The 23153-nt window shown below is 39.5% G+C and overlaps 1 protein-coding gene across 10 annotated transcripts in view; it reads left to right on the top strand.

Annotated features, from left to right (window-relative positions):
• ctnnd2b (catenin (cadherin-associated protein), delta 2b) overlaps nucleotides 1-23153 on the top strand; it is a 202160-nt gene that overhangs the window by 130601 nt on the left and 48406 nt on the right. For 8 of the 10 annotated variants that reach the window (XM_006802752.2, XM_006802755.2, XM_035912958.2 and 5 more), the window contains 3 exons: nucleotides 336-392; nucleotides 16318-16450; nucleotides 22165-22378. In XM_006802752.2, the coding sequence (XP_006802815.1) occupies nucleotides 336-392; nucleotides 16318-16450; nucleotides 22165-22378 (404 nt within the window). The remainder of the gene's footprint in view (nucleotides 1-335; nucleotides 393-16317; nucleotides 16451-22164; nucleotides 22379-23153) is intronic. The other 2 variants (XM_006802756.2, XM_006802757.2) reach the window with 1 other exon arrangement.

The following is a 23153-nucleotide window of genomic DNA, read 5'->3' on the forward strand; positions in this document are numbered from 1 at the left end:
CCTTAAGCTATACAGTATTTATGCAACCACCAATAGCTAAATTTCTGAAAGCAACAAGGGCTTACCTTGTTTCTTTTGTCTGGAGACCCTCTCTTTACCTGACATACTCGCCATTTCCCAACCATCTGCTCCAAGTGCATGTTCTCCACCCTGCCCACATCCTCTATTGCCTGATAACAAAATGTTAAGAGAGAAAGATGAGTCTACTGGCTACAATTTTGATTTCTATTGATTACTATTAATTATCGCTATTATAACAGGTATTGAATAATTTGTTACCAGACAGTCGACATATACCTCTCTCTTGTTTCTCTCTGCCTGTCCCCCCTCGATAGGTACGACCCCGAATTCCTTGTGTGGAATCAAAATCAAGCCGAGCAAAGAATGACAAAGTAATCCAACTATTTATTTATACTATTGTACATTCTGTCTATCTTACCTTTGTCTCATTCACTGAATCTTTCCATCCTCTCTATATGGCACCACTATCAGAAACAGATGTTAATGTTAATGGCAGCATGACAACATTTCATATATGCATTGTCACCCATTTAGCACTGCATTAAGCAGGAATCGCTTTTATTCTTAGTGTTACTTGGGTTCTAAATTGGAGAGCAGATCAGGATTTAATCACGTCATCACATAACATGAGCAAAGAAAGACAAGAAAATGATATCGCTAACCAAACATCGATTGCTTTGCGTGCAATTTGTAGGTATTTGGCTATCAGAGCCTCTTTTACATTGTCAACATTCCTCATTCTCTCCATTGGCTTTTCATGTCTCCATCCATACCTTCATGAGTTTATCTATCTGTTAGTTTATTTGGCCATTCATTTGTCTCCATTGTCTGTCTGAATCATCTCTGAACTGACGTTGTGTCAACTGTATTCACGTGGCTTGCCCGGTTTTCATTTTCAAACCTGTTTTTGTATTTTGTTTTAATGGTGCTGATCTTTTCATCTCTGGAATGCAAACAGATCTGTTTTCCTGAATACATGAGTTTTCCTTTATTCCTGAAAATTACTGAAGCCCCACCATTAATCTTGAACTCAGTGAAGCCAAAAGCCAAAAATATTCAATTTCCAACAAGTGCTTATAAATATCCCTGCTAGCCTGTGTGGTTTTATGAGTTGTCCAAGCACTTTTGTTTTTTCACGTCTCCTTTTAAAGAGGGCTGTCGATCCATTTAATAATGTGCAACTATGTTTCACTTAAGAACATATTTCATAAACTAATGTACTAACCAGATATGTAAAATCAACTAACAGTACTGACACAGACAACATTAGCTCACTCTTCAGAATGTGAAGTGCCAGTGATTTTCTTATCAGTGCCAGTCAGGGTGTTATTGTCCAAACCAATACAAGAGTTTAATGCTGCTCTTGGAAAATCCCTTATAAAGGATTCAATTTCACAAACTAAGCTCACTGAACTAGACTAGACTTTATTTACTGTATATGTTTGAGGAGATGAATTAACAGATTAGTAGTTTTATTGTGTTGTGTTGAATCATGTCAAAATGAAATGAGCCCAGTGAATTAATGAACCAGTGGAATTGAGAACATGAGTCCATAGGCTTCTGTCAGTGAAAACAGCAAAGACTGGATCAGTAAACATCACTGGCTGCACATAAGCAAAAAACCAAGGTTTCTAATGTAGCAGAAATATTGTGTTTTGAACAGGATACGAAGTGAACCCGACACAAATCTCACTCTAAGCTGAACTCAAAAGTTGCAGCAGTTTATAATGTGTATTCTGTGCTGTGAAAAGTTGCATATTTGTCACACTTGTATGTTTGCAGCGTAAAAAAAATATACCCCCTTAAATTATGAATGAATTGTAATTAACCAAACTCTTTTGGAAAGCTGAGTTTAATTTCATTAGCCACTTCTAGGTCTAATAACTGCCAGACCTGTTAAATCAAGAAATCATTTAAATAAAAACTGTCAACGTAAAGTAGTAAAGATCTTAAAAAAAAACAGCATCATCCCACAATCATAAGAATCTCCAGATGTTTGGGACTCCAGTAAGAGCCATTGTCCACAAGGGAGAAGACTCCCTTTCCAGGAGTGGTCATCCTACCAAAAATACCTCAAAGAGCACATTCCCTCCTCCAGGAGGTTACAAAAGAACCCAGAACAACATCTATAGAACTGCAGGCCTGACTCGCCACAGTGTTCATGATTCAAGAATGAGAAAGAGATTTGGCAAATGCTCAAAATGCTCAAAAACCATCCAGTATGGCTGAAATAAAACAATTCTGCAAGGAAGAGTGGGTCAAAATTCTTCCACAGTGATGTGAAAGACTTATTGACAGTTATTGATCACTTGATTGCAGTTCATGTTGCCAAGCGTGGCACAGCTGGTAATTAGGTTTAGGGAGCAATTACTTTTTCACAGCACTGTAGAACTATTAATTTTGAAAAAGGTTAAATGTTAAATTAAATGTCAATTCTTTGGTTTGAGACTTTGGAAGCCTCAGGTTTTCAAACATTAAAACTGAAACTGTCATAAACACGAATCCATTTACCACAGTTTGTGACAACTGTATGCCACTGCATGTTATACTTGTATAACTATGCATGTGACCAATAGAAGATCTTGAGAAATAAAAGATCTTGAATCTTTCTTTCTTTCTAGCTGGTAGGCAAACATCCAACAGTCATAGTAGGAACATAATAACAATAATAATAATAATAATAATAGAGTATAAAAAGAAAAAGATAAACGTGCCCTTTTCTTCCTGCACACATCAGCTACACTACAATCAGCAGATATGAGTTTATATGCTGGGAGAAGGAAAGGGCAGTTTACAACTTTTGAGGGTTGAAGGTACGGAAAATGTTTTTGTAGCACAAAAGGACAAGAGCACGATGGTAAAGTGCAAACTGGATAACTGTATTATACTGCTAACATAATTTTTAACTCTCTGCAGACACAGACAGCATGCTAACACAAAGCTAGCAAAGAGCCGAGAGTGATGTTAACGCTGACAGTATGCTGAACCCCAGCCCAGCAGCCAGAGCCTAACTAGTAACAAAGGCAGTGATGAGCGGTCAGGCTCGTAGCTTTGAAGCATCATTTCTACCTGTAGATGTTTACTCTTATCACTTTGAAGTCTCTTAGGGCTGGTTTTAATTTTTGGTTTATTTTGTCTGCTTTGTTTTCAGAATTTAAAATTAAAATAAAGATTTTGTGTGTCCTCATTAGGATGTAGAATTGTGTTGGTGTGTGGCACTGTAGTCCAATCAGTTATCATTAAGGAACAAATATTAACTGTATTCTTAACAGTAGGGTCTTTACCTTACAATCCAAATGGCCTTGAGGCAACTGTTGTTGTGAATAAAACTGAATTAAATTGAATGGTAGTCAAAGAAAGCCTCTGCTCTTATAAAAACACATCAGGCAGGCTTATTTGCACCTGAACACACAACGTCTGGAACAGAACATGTCCTTTGGGCAGACAAGACCAAATTGGTCAAATTTGATCATAATATACGTTGCATGTGTGGCCAACACCAAGCACCATATCAACACAAACTCCTCAAACACAAACAGCACAGTGGTGGAGGGGTAAGAATTTGGCTTGTTTTGCAGCCACAGGACGTGTTGACCTTGCAGTGGTCCATTAGACCACAAACTCCACTGTATAATATAATACAAAGTATTCTAGAGTCAAATGCGAAGCCTTCTTTCTGACAGCTAATATTAGGTCATACAACAGGACAATGATCCAAAATACAGCAGCTAATCAAGGTGTTGCAATGGTCCAGTCAAAATCCATATCACAACCTGATTGAAATATTGTCCATAAACGAATACCCACAATCCTCTTCTACAGTGTTAAGTTTAGAGAGACAAATAAAATCAGATAGAAAACACTGATTCCAAATTATTGGTGCTAAAGATGGTCCTACAAATGACTGACTCATGTGGTGTAATTAGTTTTCACATACTGGATAGACTCCAGTCAAAAGTTTCCTTTTCGCCTGACCATATAAAGTCATCATTAAGATTTTTCATCATAACTTTCCTTCTCGTCTTCTACAAAATCAGCTTCAGTAATGAAAACTATTTGATTTTTGAAGGCATGAAAATAGAATTTACATGAAAATGAAAAAGAGATCAAATAATTTGTTGCACTGATACTATCTGTAGTGACATAGATGAGGAAACGCTCATTAAACGTATCTTTATACTCTAAAAGATTCAAACAAATTTCATTTACCTGATTTTTCAAGCCGTTCGCCAGCGTAATCTGGCAAATCAAGACATGTTACTGTAGAGACAGCATCTTATGTACTCCAACGCACTTCCTCCCTTAGGCTTCTGGTAATTTATGGAAACATTCATGCTAACACGAAGACAGATCTGTAAGAGACAGGATCTGACCCGATCCTAAGAGTGCCTCATTTTATTTCATGCTCTCCTGCTCACTGAGAATCTCTGATCCATACTCAGTCACATGGATAAGATGAACTGTGTGTGTTTGTATGTGTGCTTTTCAGCTTTGCCTGACATCTCCTGACCTTTCGTTCATCTCGTCCAGCTTCAATAGGCCAGTCAGTCAGCCATGCTATCACACACACACACACACACTTTTTCTCTAATTTTCTCCCTGCCTCAGTTTCTGTTCTCCTTCCTATCAATTCAACTTCTAACTTTTTTCCTATACTGAAACTACAGAGATGTCACCCAGACATAAACAAGCAGACACAGATCTTGCAACTGCTTTAATGTGTAAACAAAAAAAACTCATTCATCAAATACGATAGATTTGTTCTCAACCATAAATGATATATAAAGGATAGACATAGCCTTGCAATACCTTTTAAAGTCTTGATGTTATTGTTTTGGCCTTCGCCATGTTTTTCTTGTTTGAAGCTAGATGTTTCCGTATCTGGATTTAGAGTGGACCGATAACTTTTTAGACCAGATTGTCAAGATGAATCCAAACTTTATGGATGCATCATATAGATCATTTACAAAACATATGACGCCTTTCGTATGGCCTGCTTTAACTGCCTCCTAACTATTGCAGTGTTTTGGTTACCATGGTACTGTCCTGAGTGGTAGTCTACCACAAAGTGAGATAAAGGGGTTAGTGAGGTATGTTGTTAAAATCAGAATGATCAATGTCACAAAGGTGCTTTTTCTGTTGCAAGAGTAGATCCCTGTCATGAAACGCGGTGTGGCAGGCAGGAGATGAGGACTCAAAATGCAGGACTCACAGACTCGAGGGATGAACTCAAAACCACAGCTTTATTTGCTGGTCGCAGAAAAACGAGCATACAAAGTAAACTAAATAAAACTGGGGAATAACACACTAAACTCACAGGGAGACACAGGGAGATCCACACGGCATGAGGGATGACGCAACACTGACTCAGAGAAACACAGGGTTTAAATACACTGGGAAGTAACGAGGGGAATGAGACACAGAAGGAGGGCACAGCTGGGAGAAATCAGGACTGACGAGACAAGGAAGCAAAGCAGGACACATTCACATAACACACTGACCTTCAAAGTAAAACAGGAAGTATGACACAGACGCGAACTTGGCACAGTGGAGCAACTAAGAAACACAGAGACATAAAACATAAGGCAGAGGTCTAAGAACCTAAATACACAGAGGGAAATACTAAGCTTGGAACACAAGAAACTAGACTCGAAGGAGTAACAAAAGAACAACCATGAGAACATAATTCACAATACAGAGTGACAGAAAACAAGAAACTCAAGCATGCAAAGACACAGACTTACACAGAACAGAGGGGGCACAGAGAAACATGAAGGGCAAGGGATCAAAACTAGAAACCATAGAATAGTCTATGTACTGAACTCGCAAGTACAATAATACAAAAACCATGGAGAACTAAACACGCTGGACTTCTGTGTGATTATTGTAATGACCCTAATATCACTGAAAAACGCAGAGTCGCTGCTTTCAGGAAATGTTGGAATTTTTTCAATTAAGCAAATGGTTCAGGAGGTTCCGGAGTGACAGATGTTGAAAAAAAAACTCTGCAAAACACCTGTCTAAAGGTTAGGCTTTAGAGGGTTAACTACATTAGTGACCTTATCCCCAGTGATGGCGTGAGCCCCCTTATAAACATCCTTACGTTTGAACATGGTGTTTGTTATGGGCAAACAGTGGTTAGCACAGAAATCCAACAACAAAACAGAATTCGGGCTCAGGTGAGGCGGGTCATTTCTCACAATCAGACTCCTCCAGGTCAGGCTATCATTGTGCATATTAAAGTCCTCCAGTAGGACAATGGGATAACCAAATAGCTCAATTTCAGGCACCCAGCTCAGGAAAGCAAAGCTGCCAGGAAAGCCGAGCACTCTGAACTGTCATTTGGCAAGTAAGCACAGTCAACAGTCAAGACCCTCAGGATGTGTTTCCTTATCCAAAGGCAAACCTGGGGGATACAAGTATATCCATTCCTGCTCACAGCCTCTCACCAAAGTCTTAGACCAAATGCAATTCATAGTACCATTATAGAGGAAAAACCATACCTCGTCCTCACTGGGGCCAGAACCCTTGGGGTAAAAGCACGTCGGTGAGGACCAACAACTTTTGGGGTCATAGGATTTTGCCATTGCCTTTTTAAATTGGTACCACAGTCAGATCCACGCCTGTCTTCAAAACACCAAGGTTTGTTTTTTTGTGAAGGAGTCGCTGTCATGACGCCATTAAATGACCAATCGGTGTCATGTAGTCTGACTTCACATTTTCAAATCGGCTGAGCTTGCTTGGAATGCCGTCTAAGTAGGTGCTAAAAAGTACCTGTTACCACCTAATGGTAAACCCTAAAAAATGTAGTCAAGCCAAGGAATAAGAGGCATAATCTATGGGTGATGAGACAATGACACCATTTATTATACACAGTTTATGGTTTTAACAGAACAAATGATAACTTTTATAGAGCATTTAATGCTAGGCTCTTTTTACCACACCGCAGTAGTGTGAGACGTGATTCCATCTTCATTGTTTGCTCTTTCATGAAGAACAGATAACATTAAATCTTTTAAAGAGACAAACATCATCCCTGTTTGCTGTGTTTAAACATTCTTGATCAGTTACTATACAAAGAGCTACACCCATCAGCTGAATTTGATGTGGGCAGCTTCGCACGTGTTGCTGGGTTTTTTTCTCTGGTGCTAACCAGTACAACACTGGAGCTTGCACTGCTGAATTCCCTTTTTCTATAAATACACTGTAATGTTTTGCTGTTAATCAGCCGCCTGAAGTTGTGCGATGCCCTGCTGAAAAGTTAATGCAGTGAATCAGCGCCGTTGTCAGTGTGTTTCAAATTCTCTTTCTTCTTTTCCTCCTCTCTTCCTTTTCTATCAGTTTACTCTGCAGGTTTCTACCTGTCGCTCCGTGTCTGCCTGTATTTCTGTTTGTCTTTCGGGGGTTGAGTCATCAGACGAATCTCCATTTCCCCCACTGACAATCCTCAGTAGGAGTGCACACACAAACATACCGACACAAATCACATAGTTCACTCTCTGCTTTCAAATCACTCTATTCCTCAAAAATCCTGACTCACAGGAAATCCTTTCAGCCCGATATGGCAGGGAGCATCATCTGCCTGCAGCCCTCACATCACAGCGCCTCGCCCCGCTTTCTGAATACATAATTCATAGATAGCTTATTTATTTACCGAGTTTAATTGTTGGGTTGCCTGCAGACTGACATCTCGTATTGTGGTGTAAATGTTTTGGCTGTGGGTGACATGATCACGCACAGAGCCACACACACTCGCACACATACCTACGCAAGTGCTGATGCAAGATAGCCCACCTGGGTGGTTAGGAACAAAGAGGGGATTGATGGTTCGACGGTACTTTGTCCCAGTCCACTGAGTCGCCAAATGAAATGTTAGGCTCTCGGGAGTCAGGCACATGCGCACAGATGCAGGCGCAGGTCCATTTACACAGATGTATCTACATATGTGCATAAGATGAATTTTCACAATATATACTGTGTATACTACTAGTTTTTGGACAAATCTTTGGATTTGTGGAATCTGCTGGGTCAAATCTGTCCTTGTAGCAATTGCTCCAGACAATCAGGACTCTTTTTGCTTCTTCATTATTCAATAAAATGTTTGAATTACAGTGCATAGTGCTTTCATTACCTATCTTTATTATTGATATACTTGAAAATCGGTAAAAGCTAAGGCAGAATTCCACATATTTATAAGAGCCTACTTTTAAACTCACGTCACTCATTTCACTTTTCAGTTCTGGCAGAATTTCGTGTCTTCCACAAAAGCATTCGTCTCCAAATATGTTCTATATTCTTTTCTTAACTCTAACATTAAAACAGTGCAAACATTCCCTGCATGAACACTTTTGCCCGAAGTTCACAGATGGCTCAGTAGTATTTGCTCACCCCGCTGTGATGTTGTCACACAGTGTTTGGGACTGGGAGCACCATATTCTCTTGTGTTCTCTTTTCGGAAGAAACACACACAGAATGAAAGCGAGAGGGAGTAAAAACTTGTACAGCTCTGGGCTAAAGTTAGTGAATGAATGAACCATAATAGTACAGCTTTCTGGGGCAGAAAACCCCCCCACAGGAGACAGGCCTGACTCGAGTTTTTCTGCAACTGTAGGTAGAGTATTTTAGTGTCGGCTTCTTTCGGCGCACATTTAATGACACATCAATATCCTATATCATCTTTATGTTGTACGGGACACCCATGCCCCATACAGTACATAAAGGGATAAAGGGACATCATCCAGTGGTTTATAAATGCCCATTTTTGAGCCTTGCATAGATGCATTCCTACTAATTAGTGCTAAGCAATCGGAAAAAACAAACAAACTTGAATTTCGTTCATAAAACTGCTGCTCAGAATTCTTGGATGGCTGTTGATACAGTGAATCACACAGTAAACCCTTATATCTGTCAGACATAGTGTTCAGTTTAGAGAGTTGAATCATAACTTAAAACTTTAATACAGTTTAAAAAGATGCTACTTTATAGACTGTAAATAAAAGATGGAAAGCGGCAGTGTGACATCACTTTGCATTCCACATTTTGAAGCTTTAGCCTTAGGATTTTGGCCAAAAACATGTTTCTTTATTATTATTATTATTATTATTATTATTATTATTGTTGTTGTTGTTGTTGTTATTATTTGTGCTAGAGTTCCCACATTTGACTAGCAAGGAGCAGTGCTAAATTATCATTATCAGCTAACACTAGCAAGCTTAAGCAGGCATCCATCAACTTGACATGGATGTCTGCTAATTAGTCCTAAGTTACAGACTAATAAAATACCAAAACTGAAGCACGAACTGGACATATTGTAGCAAATAGCAAATCACAGAATTTGTCAGATAATTGTAATTTAAAATGATCCAAAGGGCTCCAACAGCTGAAACACTGAGGATAGCTCCAGTTCAGTTCAGTTGTATTTATATAACTCCAAATCACAACAACAGTCGCTTCAAGGTGCTTTAAGCTAGTTCAGGGACTTGAATTACTGAAAGTGAGTCCTAGCAGGCAGCCACCAATTACAGCTCCCTGTTTCAGCACAAGAGTCAGTCAGAGCAACCACACCCTTAACTTTAAGCTTTTGCCATTATCCAGATGAAGGATTTATGAAGATACAAACTATCTATTTAGGCCAAAGCTATATTTGGAAATTTGGAACATGCTTGTTAATGCCGTTAAGTTGGGCTTTCTTTACATGGGAGTCTATGGGAATTGACTGGCTTTTAGATTTAGCCTCAGGTGGTCATTTGAGGAATTACAGCCGTTACAACATTTATTTAGTCCTGGAGGCTGCTGCTTGGTGTCATTGTTATAAAAGGAAATATTAGCTCTTTTTCTGTCATTTATTATTTATTTTTGCTCATTTTGTCTCAGAGGACTGACTCAGCAAGCCTTCAATGAATTGTAGTTCTTTCACAATGGCTTCAGTTTGCACTTAGGGAGATTGTCTTGTAGTCCCATATAGAATAAATGCATGTTTATACATCTCGTGTGTCTCACACTATAGTTTATTATCAGTGGCTCCTTGCATTTTTCTCTTGCAACATAATACTAATAAATAAGTCCAGATCAAGTGTCCCTTAATTGCTTGTGAACTCATACTAAATGACACTAAGATACCACTTAAGTCTCATAAAAGTTTTATGAGAGAAACTAAGATAAATATTTATTGTACAGCTGTTTTTCACTATATGTGTGCACAACTCTGCAGAGCATCGCGCCTCTAGCCTTGGGTTGAGTTTGATCTGCTGTGATGGATGCACCACTTTTGTCTCTCTGGCCTTATTCTAGACTCTGGTGTGTGTGTTTGTTTGTGTGTGTGTGTGTGTATTCCTTTCTTTTTATGATGTATTTATGTACATTTCTGGCCAATTCCTGTTATGTCAAAATGTATTCACACAGTTGTGTCTTCTTTCTGTGAGTGTGTGTGTGTGTGTGTCACATTTTCTGAGCCTGCAGGCTTACACCCACTGAACCTTGTCCCCTTGTTTAAGGGATGTGGGAAGTGTTTATTGTGTCACATTTGTGTGTGTCAGTAGTGGCATGCCTATTCTTGCTACCTGGATTTTAGAAAGGGAGATAATGTAAGATTATGTAAGAAGTTAAAAGAAGACCGTGGATTTAAGAGATCACAGCATGATAAAAAATCTTTTTAGAGTTATTGTCGTAGAGTGCCACTTTACCTTCAGGTAATGCTTATTGTTCATCCACTGATGTGCAAGCAACATCTCTGTGTTTTGATGTAGTGATATAAGTAAAATTGTTTCACCGGTGCACATGTTAAGTCCTTCAAACATCAGTGCCGACGGACCTCTTGTGTAGCTTATTATGGTATCCACGGCTCTCGTTGTCACTAAAATGGTTAAAATGTATGAGCTGAGTGGATAACCGTTTTTGCTCTACATCGAGAGAAGCACTGAATGTATTTGGGTGCATGTCAGGAAGTTAGCACCTGGAGGCAATTAAAACACCCAACTCTTGCAGTTTCCATCACAAAGTGCACCCGATTCTGGTGTCACAACTGAGTCAGCTCACACAGTGGCAAAGCATGCTCATACTTTTAGATTTAGCTTAGCGGTAATTTTGTTAGGACATTATTATCTCATATTTCAATGAAGGATAATAGTCTATAAATCCTGTTAGATATTACATGAAAAGGATTTTCCTTATAAATCCAGAACTTGCCGGAGGAAGAAGATGTTTTTAAGTTTACAAATAATTCAGTGATAGCTGCTCATACATCCACAGGTGCACCGCGAACAGGAACAGCTATATGCTAATTTCTTTTGCCACAATTTGTTTTGACATTATGACACTGACAGGTGAAGTGAATAACACTGTGTTAACAAGGGAACATTTTGTCCTCAAAGTTGAGCAGGAAAAATGGATACATACACACATTCAGTATACAGTCATGGGATATACTTTCAAAACTTGTCTTCTATTTAGACATTCACCACTTTCTATTAATCCGATCGCATCAGATTATCTCATGGAAATATATTTTTTTATTGGACTAAATATCGTATAGAATGCAAAAGATGCCAAATGGGACATTGAGCCATTATTTTAAAGAGTTAAACATGACATCTTACACAACTGCATCATAGATAGTTTTGTTGTATAACAATGTGACAAGGTGTTATCCCCTTTTTAAATTGCACACAGAGAAACAGTGAAGGGCAGAAAATCTGATGATCTTAAAAAACTGAAAAAACATATGAATAACAAGGATGGTTTCATATTTTAGCTGCGTTCCCCTACTCTTGGGTACGCTGGATTTAACAACACTTGCCCATCCTTGATTATAGCTCCTCCTGAAAGACTCCTCTACCTTCTCTCCTCCAGATTTATTTTAGAAATTGAGACATTTTGTGATTGATTTCCAGGTCACAGACAGGATGACAAAGGAGACGAGGAGGAAAATGAGAAAAGGCCACAGACTAAATACAAACTAGGAAGGAAGGAACAGGTAAAGTCAGACAGGTACTAGCGAGGGGAGGGAAAACAACAGAGTGGAATAAAAACACAGAGCCACATGAAGCACTAAACTTCCAAATCAAACTGGGAGTAACTCAAAGAAGGACCAAGAATACATTCACAAACACGAGTTGGTTACAGAGTGGAGAAACGCAAGAGTCACATGGAAGAGAAACTTGAGCAAAATTTGAAAAAAAAATCCAAGAATTAACAAAAGAATCGTAAACCAAGAGGACCGAGTCTAAGCGTTATCATCTAGGAACTATAGTTTTAAAGTACACCGATCAGGCATAACATTTTGACCACCCTGACCCATCGAGGCATGGACAGTAGATGTGCTGTGGTATCTGCACCAAGATGTTAGCAACAGATCCTTTAAGTCTTGTGAATTCTGACACCTTTCTATCAGAATTAGCGTTCAAGTTTTCAGCATTTTGAGCTTCAGTAGCTCGTCTGGTGGATCTGACTACGCGGGTCAGCCTTCGTGCATCAGTAATCCTTGTCCATGCATGACCATGTCGCTGGTTCACCACTGTTCCTTCTTTGGTTTCTGATAGATCACTGCAGACCGGGAACACCCCACAAGAGCTGCAGCTTTCGACCCAGTCATCTTGCCTTCACAATTTGGTTCCTTGGGAATATTCAAAATGTTCACTTGCTTCCTAATATTTCAAACTAACAAGGCTCCAAGATGAAGAGATAATCAGTGTTATTCACTTCACCTGTCAGTGGTCATCATATTATGTCTGATCAGTGTAAATATAACATTGTTGTCCTGTAAAACAGAACTATAGTGCAGCACATTTACAGTAAATGTACTTCTATAGTTAAATCTCAGCTCTCTTATCGTCTCTGTAATCAATTGCAGTTATGTTATTGTTTTTTGCCATTTCATCAGTTTACATAACTAATCTGTCTGATGTAAGAAGCGATCTTTACTGATTATTCTAGAAGCTTCATGTGTGCAGACGTCCCACCACCTCATAAAAACATAAACACACACACACGACAGGAGCTTCTTATCAGCCAGTTAACCTACTCAAGGTTATGTCATCTTTAATCGTATTTATTGCTACAGTATGTTAATAACAGCAGGATTCTTCTTGTGGAGGGAAGCCACAAAAGAAACAGAAAGCCATTCACACAATCAATTTAAACGAAAGAGAGAAAACTGTTGGAATTTAAAGAGCGCAGGGAAACAAATAACCTTTGAAATGATTCTCTCTCCATTTTCCCCATTTTTCAAACACTGAGTTTATCCCATTGGGTCATTATGAAACTTCAAGACAAAAGCTTTCTAATCCTGGCTCTTCTGCACTGCCTTTGATGGTTGGGCGTGCATGCAAGTCAATGAGCGTGTATGCGTGTGTGTTCGTTTGCCGGCATTATTTGTGCGCTGCATTGTGTGTCTTGACTAATGCCGCCCTAAGCTGCACGCTGACCCAACGGCACCCGGCGATAAGTGCATGTGTGTGTGTAAACCTGCAAGTGTTTGTGCGCAAATGTTTACATTAGATTAGCCAGAACTGAAATTATCTCCGCGGGTTGTTGCAGCATCAAGAAAGAGATACATCAAAGAGAAATAGGTCTGCATGCAGCCTTAAACTTCTCATGACTGTCAGAAAGCTTCAAATCAAAGAGTAGAAAGGTGCAGGTTTAAAAGAAGAAACAGCAGGTGGACTCTATCAAACACAGCAGAGCATATGGCGAAAGATGATGGTAGAAATTAGTATCCGGGAAGCATCGGCTCCTCCTCCCAAATCCCAAGAATATTAAATTCCGCTGTGGGACTAAAAGTTTGCACCAAACAAAGAGCCGGCGCCTGCCTTAGTTGGTCCCAAGAAACCGCTGCTGTCAAGGAACTGCGATGCTTTTGTTGGCCTACATCGATAAACCACACCTCCCTCTCCACAATCCATCCAGTCCTCTGATTCCCTCGCTGCGGCTTTATTCTTTCACATCACATCTTTCTCACGTTAATCTGTGTTTCTACTTTCGTGCCGGCACCCCTCACATGTATGTGTAGGGTTAGTGAGCTTATTGTGTTTCTCTCTCTCTCTCTCTCTCTGTGTGTGTGTGTGTGTGTGTGTGTGTGTGTGTGTGTGTGTGTGTGTATATGCCTTAAGCACGCCTTTTAGGCAAGAGCACTAGTAGACCTCTGGTTGGACGCTAAAGCCAGGGTAGCTGGGGGAAATTAAAGTTAGGACTTATCACCACAGAAGGAAGAAGCTCTTATAGTGGCTCAGTAGCTGCTCAGTATTCTCATTGCACAATAGAAGCCATAGTGGATCGTACCACAATGGGCCGAATGGACGCTCTTTGGGAATTTCTGTCTTACATTCTATAGAAAAACTGGACAGTTTCAAAGTTCATGTGTATTTGATTTATGACTTAACTTGCTTCTCTTTGTTATACCCAGAGAAGATGCACAAAATGAAAGGAAGAATGTCAGGTTACTTTAGAAGCAAAGACGGTGCGTTTTGCACAAGTTCTTAAATGTAACATCTTGCATTTGTTAGGCTGCGGTTTTTGTATCCCTGTGTTTGCTTTATGACATATCTCTAAATGTTTGACTGTGTTCATTAGACCTTAGCAGTGCTTTTGGAGTCCACAGGATAAAATGTATATTGATCTAGCACAATGGGTAGCCAGAAAATGCACCACATTCACTGCAGTGAGTTTGCCAACTCCATTCACTGAGATGGATTTTATAGACAACTAACAGTGCCCGGCCTTCGCTGTTAGTGAGGGCCTGGATTCTAAAGGAGGGAGAAACCGTAGACATTAAATGCAGTTACTAGCTTCTGTAGCTCCTTTCTTTACAGCCAAATTAAAGCATTGAGTTTAAAAAAATGACTTCTTTGTCTGAAAACGACAGCGAGTCACATTAAAAATGTATGCATGCCCAAGTCCTTGGGCTTATTTAATAGGGTTATGTATTCAAAAAAGCAACCTAGAACTATTAAATCAAGCTGTATATTCTTTTTCATTTCATATCTTTTTTCTTAAAAGCACTTCTTTCCTTATCGGAGAGGAACAGCCTTTTACCATGTTGTGACTGTTGATGTTATATAGTTTGTGACGTGGTTGGAACGTAATAAACTCAACAACCAGCTGATCCAAGCTGACTTGGCCAGAGCGTGAATGAGTAAAAAAACAACTACACATAAGAAATATTAGAATAGAGCCTGTTGTGATGTTAAAAATATCGGCCAATATATTTAAATATGAGATTTTCAAATCAAGAAATTCCAATATAGGTCTTAAAATCCTCTATTGATCCGGCTCTGATAAGAAAAGAATGAGACCTTCATTTTTAGTTGTATTTTCTACACAGTACAATTCTAGACATTAATAAAAACGGCAGGAATAATTTTTGTTTTGGTTATCAGCATGCTGATATTAACAGCCATATAACTGTTTTATTTGGTTCTTTTGAGCCACTTCTGATATTTAGATGAGTGTTTAATCATTAGCTAATGCTAGCAAGCTTGATTAGCAAGCTGCATCCATAAACCATACAGATTTGTTGGATGGGCTGTGCCTCAAAGGAATAACTATTTATCAGATAATTCCACAAACCTGGAGATGCCTGAAACTGCAGATGGCTTCCACAGTTTCAGTAGAGGTTTGTTCTTTGGGTTTTTTAGCATTTGATTTTTCACGTGTTCCACAAAGGAGGCCTACATGTCTGACTGTGACGCTGCAGAATACTCTGTAAGTCATGTGTGGAAAAGTGAAGAATATGTTGACAAAAATAATAGAACACCTTTTACCAGTGCTCTATTTTACCTTTAAACATAGTTTACATTTTACATTCACACACTAATGATCTCATATTTACTCATTTGCATAACCGAGGTAAGCATTTAATTTATCTATGACATTCAGGTGCCTTACTTGTTGTGGTAAAGGTCAAATCATTCAGCCTGTGCTTATGTCCCAAACCTAAATTGGCAGGCCTTTAGTGAACTGTCACTTGGAAACAGTCACCTGGTGACATGCATCTTTTTTAATATTGTGCTGAATAATTTCACCCTAAATAAACAGTTATTCTAGATCACTGAAACAGAACAGAAATCTCTGTTTATTTAATGTGTCGGTTTTTCCCCCCCCTTTTTTTCTTTTGATTTTTTCCAACTTATTAGGCTTCTCTTTCTGTCTCTCTGTCTTTCTTTCTTCCTTCTCCGGTAAGCATTTTAAATCAGGGTCACAGTAGGGAGGCAGGCTAACAGGTTCAGCTCCGCACACACATCTCTATCTCTGCATTCATCAAAGCACACTATTTTTTCTCTCTCTCTGTGTGTCGCTCTGTAGGGAGTTTGGCTGGAGGGATCCAGAGCTGCCAGAGGTGATCCAGATGTTGCAACATCAGTTCCCATCAGTTCAATCCAATGCTGCTGCTTACCTCCAGCACCTCTGCTTTGGAGACAACAAGATCAAATCTGAGGTATCAATCACTGAGGGAAACCTGCACAGACACAAGATTCTCACACACGGAGAAATTAAATATGTCATATTTAATTGACATAAATTAAATTATTTAATTTAATTTATGTCATAGCGCTACAACATAATGTTGCTTACACACACACATGCATGCTTTAACTCTGTAAGTTTAATCAGAAAACCCACTGAAATTCTTTCCCAGGGCTTCCTCTGGTGCAGATGAACATTAGGGTAGAGTTTGAGTAATGTTCTGTGGTTTGCTGAACATTTTTTCGTCAGTGCTTTCTGTGCAACAAGTACGATTTCAGAGCTAGGTGCTCTATGACTCTGTGTGTGTGTGTGTGTGCTCGCATTAAAAATGTTTTTCATACTTATGGAACAGACAAATGGTGAAATAATACTGCAACTTCTCCACGGTGCTTTCTGTGTGGATTCACCAATAATGTTCCTGAAGCAGACTGCCTGTGGTCATTCTAGCATTGCAGCGCATTAGTTATCTTGCCAGCGGCCTTCCTTAAATTACACATATTGACATTTTGGAAGAAACAGTGGTCTTTATTTACATGGCACCTCCACAAAGTGCTTTTTTCTGAAAACAATCTACAGCAACACAACATTTTAAACAGAACACAGTAAAGTAAAACAACTATATATTGCAACAATGAATGCAAAAAAAATTAAAATAAGAAGTAACTAATTTTAGATAAAATTGTGAAAACTGGATAATCAATAAAGCAGTTAAAAGCAACCCAGAAATAACAAGTAAATGAATGCAAAATGCATCAAAACAAAACGGCAAAGTAGCAGATAAGTACACCTGCTTTTCACTAGAGTTTTTTTAAGACAGACCCAAGTCTCTGATGTGTCCTGATTATAATAATAATAATAATAATACATTTTATTTATAGGCGCCTTTCAGACCCTCAAGGTCACCTTACAGTAACACGTAAACATACCATAAAAAAACATAAGAAAAATGTATATATAGCAAACATGGTGGATAAAATTTAGACATAAACAGTCATAAAAGTATAAAAGCAAATATAAAAACTAAGCAAGGTAAAAATGGCCTAAGAGAGATCAGGTGTATGCAATTCTAAACAGATGGGTTTTGAGTAGTGATTTAAAAGTGGTGAGACAGTGTGTGGTCCGTAGAGCAAGTGGGAGTGCATTCCAAAGTCTCAGGGCAGAACAACTAAAGGCTCTGAGTCCAATGGTAGTCAGACGAGCAGGTGGAACTGACAGAAGGGAAGCTGAAGAAGAGCGGAGTATACGAAGGGGCGAGTATGTATGGAGAAGATCGGATAGATATGGAGGAGCAAGGTTATGAAGCGCTTTGAAAGTGAGAAGCAGGATCTTGAAATTGACACGGAGGTGAATTGGGAGCCAATGGAGTTGTTTAAGAACAGGTGTTATATGTTCAGTGGATCTAGTTCTGGAAATAATACGAGCAGCTGTATTTTGAACCAACTGCAGTTTATGGAGGGATTTATGAGGTAAACCATAGAGAAGATTGTCTGTAAATGAGTTGTTCTAAATGCACCCAAGCACCATCATCTTTGATCATGGGTCACCATGAGAGAAAACAAAGTTTTGAGTCTTTAAAGCCAAAGTTTTTGACTATTCTTACGGTGGCCCTGAAAGATCAAACACACTGCAACCAGCTTGGGAAGTGATGAGGTAAGAGTGCACGGTTAATATTAAATCAAAACATACATTACCTGCATCTTTTTCTCCCTCCCAGCACAGAAGAATCTTCCGCTTCTTTTAAGCGCGAATCAATGCGGTCTTTCCCGTGTTTTGCCTTCAGTCACTTCCACGGCTATTCCCTCACGCTGCTGTTTCCCCCAAAAACACTCCTGCTGTGAGAGTTGTTCCAGCATTTTTCTGTTTGCTGGTGTTTTCTTAAGTCGCAGTGTGTTTGACCTCTCAGGGCCACCCTATATTCTTCGTCCGTTACACCAGAAGATTAAAACACTAAATAAAGTAAATGCTAACGATCCAAGCATTCATTCCGAATAGGTCTGATGCTCGGAAACCCAAAGGATCCGTCGCCATTGTTTGCGGATGCTTAGGAGCGACTTGAGGAACATGACAAAGAGTCCAAAGTGGAGCCAGATAACACAGAACACCCCGAGATGCCTGTGTTTGCAGCACAAGGGGACCCTACCCAGTATTTAGACAGAGGTTTTGCTGTTGTAACCGATTTATGTCTATTGATGCTGTTTTTCACAACACAGCTGTTTGCTAATTGATCTAATTAACTGAAAGCCCATCATGCTATAAGGCTGGTCTGGCTGTCATCGCATCCTGCACAGTGTTTTTTTGTATTCATTTTTCCTCGGAAGTAAACCTGCATGCAAATAGATGCCTTTCTTGAGTTCACTAATGTAATGTTGGCGCTTGTGAGTTCAACCAAGAGTAAAAAAATAAAGTCTTATGTAATTTGTATGTACTGTACCAGGTGCCATTGCTCTCTAACACAAGAACAAAGACGACAGATCCTTTGGGTTTCCGAGCATCAGACCTATTCGGAATGAATGCTTTGATCGTTAGCATTTACTTTTTAATTTTAGCTGAACTCCTCCTAAAGATGACAGCTGCTGTTTTCTTCCTCCTTAGTCCTCTTTTGCTTTTTAATATGAATGAGTTAGCTAGTGTGTTTTCATAGAGGGAGGAGAGGAGCTATGTAGTACCAGAGACCAATGTGCAGATCATAATCATGCCACATAATAAATAACTTTATATGATAAATGTTTTATGTGGCTTAAGCACAAAAATCTACACATTGAAAAATCTGGTTAATTTGTTAACTTATTTAGTCCCTAATTGGAATTGATGAAGAAGGCTTTCTCTCAATGTTCTTCATTCAGGATAAAGAACACCTGATTAGCATCACACATTGTGAGAAATCAGATGCTGAGCTGGAAGGCGGTGAATCTGCCCAGTTTCTTCATAGGAATCTTTTATGCTTTTCTCGGCATTATCTAGTTCTCTTTGTTGCGGCAAGTAATGAAGAGAACTGCAGTATGAAGTATGTGTCTGCACTGCAATATGTGAAGGTGTTGCTGAGTGTAATGCATTACATCAAGAAATGAAGATTGAAGACATGCCTTTGTTCACAATAAACTCTGCCCCAGTCGTGCACACCTGCAGGAGCTCCGCCACACTCCTCATCAGATGGCATTAACTCCTCATTACGAGCACTTAACCCAGTTTTGCTTATAACTGCGTGCCTACACTTGCTCCTCCTGTCCTTTGGAGCCATCACTGCTCAGTGTCTTGCAGAAAACAGTTTCATCTGTCTCCTCAATGTCAGCTCAGTTCAGCTCTGTTCACTTTATTAATCCCCATGGAGGAAATGGATTCGAGGGCAAACAAAGTTCTTCAAACAGTAATGAACCAACAGGCATTAAAAAATAGAGTGAGGGAGAGACGAGGGTGTGTAAGATGACTGATCAAGTATGGTAGTATGTAGCGCAGGACTGCCAAAACTACAACCCAGGGGCCAAGCTGTTTTTGCCCTTGAGAAAGATGCCTGACTGGTGAAATAATAGACAGAGAGATCTCAGCCCATTCCCATTCTCAAGGTGTCAAATACTGCTGTTATTCCAGAGCTGTTGGCATTCCCCAAATTACGCATAAGATGCGTTTTGTGTTTGTGTGTGAAACCACGAGTCTAGACAGTACTAAGTTTGATCTGTCACTTGATTGTAACACTTCTGGGAGACCCCTTGAAATAAAAGCCCTTTAAGCATCATTTTTCAACTTGCAGAATTATTGTAGCACCCTGTCCTTTAATCAGAGGGTGGTTTGGATGGGTTTTTTTGTTTTTTTCCTAAACCTTACCAAAACATTATAGGGTGCTAAACGTAACCAAGTACTTCAGTGCATTCAGTCATGTGAAAAGGAAAGTTTTCACAGGACTTTCTGGACCCCATGATTCAATACCCTGCAGGACCATGTTTAGCAGTCATTTTCTGCATGACTTTCTCAGTCTCTCACATTATTGCTGAGTAATTGCGTCCCAATTAGAGATATGTTTCAGTTCCTTTTGATTTATGAACATCTGTTTATGCACAGCTCTCTTAAGGTCCCAGTAGTTCAATCAAGTTGAGGTCCAGGCTTTTTCCACACTGAGATTCTTTTGTCCTGATGCATGATCCCATCACGAGTTGTAGAATGTGGATCCAAACACTCACGACTCAGAATGCAGGAAGGAATTAACAAAAAGAGAACCATTTATTAAGGCTGTTGGCAGATAATCCACAAAAAAGGGATGAAACAAAAAGTCCAAAAAGGAACTGAAAACTATAAAGTATTGGAAACATAAAGACAGCTGAACTAAATCACAGAGCAAAAGCAAAGCACAGCTATCAAAATAAAGCAGGAAGTGAGATAACTAAACAGGGAAAACACACACGTGAATGAGGTCGACACGAGAGGATGGGAACCCTGATGAAGGAAATAGACTCTAAAGCATCTATGAATTAGACTAAATACACTGAAAATACATGAATCAAACCATGAGTTGAATATATTATTTAAATAAACAAAACCTGAAAGCCCAAAAACCACAAATACCATGTCAAATGACCCAGAACCTTGACAGACCCAGTTTAGCTGTCAGAGTTGGCCTACATTTGACTCTGGAGTACTTTGGTATACAGAGTAGTTCATAATTGACTCAGTGACTGGTACGTGCCCAGGTCCTGCAGCTGCAAATCAATCCCAAATCATCACCCCTCCACCACCGTGTTTGATAGTTGGGATGAAGTATTTGTGCTGATATTCTGTGTTTGTGTGTTTGTTTTTAGACAAATGTGGCGCTTTACATTATAACCAAACATCTCATCTTTGGTCTTGTCTCAAAGGGTCCTTGAAATTAGAGTAATACATACTAATACGTATGTTTATTTCAATTCCACAATTGTTTTGTTGCTAACAATAATAACCACGTACTCTTACCAAATACTCTTAGTGCCTTTCATTTTAGGTTTTTGTTGTTTGAATGTTTGCACAGCATGACTGTAAAACGAAACACAATTGAATAACAAGTTACACGTCACCCTTGGTAAGAAAGATCTCCATACTTTTGTTCCCTCTATCTAAAAGATAAAGAGGTAAATCTACAATCACTTTGCTGCTGGTTGTATTATTTGGGGTTATGTGTTGGTTTATTAAAATGCACTTGTAATTGCAGTTTTTTTGACACAATATTAAGTTCTTTATATTATCCTAACCACCCCAGGTTACAGGGAATATGTAGTGACTGATTTTGTAAACAGCCAGTATCGGCTCTGGCATTTTCAAACACATCCGTGCAATAAGGCTTAATGCTGCGGTACAAAAGTCATGTTAGACAAGCACACCTACCATATCTCTGCACAATCTCTTCCACTGCTTTTGTTTTTATGGAGAGGAGCCAGTCTGCCCTACATTTTCTCTTTGTCTAGACAGAGGAAAGCAGGGAGGGCTGATAGGACAGAAAGTGCAGTGGCTGGCATTTCAATAAATCTCGCATCAGTGAGAGGAGCACCAGCATAGCCTGTTTGTTTATTTTAGTACTAACAAGGTAAAAAGTACAATTCACCTGTTAACATTTTGTGAGCAGATTGGGGTAAACGATGCTCCAATGTCTTTCAGGTTAAATAAAAACACCCCTCGATTTATTATAATCCACACCTTATATCTGTCCCTCCTCTCTGGTCTCAGATTCGGCGGCAGGGTGGAATCCAGCTGCTGGTGGACTTGTTGGACCACAGGATGACTGACGTGCACCGCAGCGCCTGCGGAGCCCTGAGGAACCTGGTGTATGGCAAAGCCAACGACGACAACAAGATCGCCCTGAAGAACTGCGGAGGCATACCCGCTCTAGTGCGACTGCTCCGGAAGACCACAGACGTGGAGATCCGAGAGCTGCTCACAGGTAACACACGTGCACATACGCTATCTAAACAGAAAGTATTGGACCACACCTCTTTATCTTTGAATCCATGTGGTTTCCATCTCATTGTCACATTGTATAAAATCAAGCACCTAGCCATGCAGCCTGCCTTTTAAAACATTTATGAAAGAATGGGTCATTAAAGCGGTCGCTCCATACAGTCGAGTACAGGTCAATTTGTGAATTCTCTTCCCTCCTAGATCTTCCATGCCATAGCAACTTAGATACCAAGCCAGACAATAGTTACAAATTACAGAGCGAGATCTCTCCAAAACCTCTTTTAGATTAAAAACTGGCTGCTTCATTACATGTGTTACAATGGCTGAGCAGTTCCTGTTGGTGTAATCTATAAGTGGCCCAGTACTTGTCCGTATAGTGTATTTTGAAGTTGCCATCATTAGGGAATACTCACCATAATTCCTGGGAACTAACCAGATGTGTATCCTTCTCCTGGACAAATGAGGCTTATTTTTGTAGAACATTATGTGAACCTCAATTAGCACTAGGCTTGTTGGACATTTCAGCCTGAGGAAAGGGCTTGAAATTGAATCAACAGAGTCATGGGCAGCTAAGGCTCACTGATTCACATGTTGAGCGAAGGCTGGCCTGTGTGGTCTGATCCAACAGATGAGCTACTTAAGCTCAAATTACTGAAAGAGGGAATGCTGCTTCTCATAGAAAGGTGTCAGAATACACAGTGCATCATTGCATAGCTGCAGAGAAGTCAGGGTGCCCATACAGGACATAAAGGTCCTGT

Source organism: Neolamprologus brichardi, chromosome 18, assembly GCF_056152115.1.
Source record: "Neolamprologus brichardi isolate AB-2024 chromosome 18, ASM5615211v1, whole genome shotgun sequence".
In the NCBI taxonomy this organism is placed as follows: Eukaryota; Metazoa; Chordata; class Actinopteri; order Cichliformes; family Cichlidae; genus Neolamprologus; species Neolamprologus brichardi.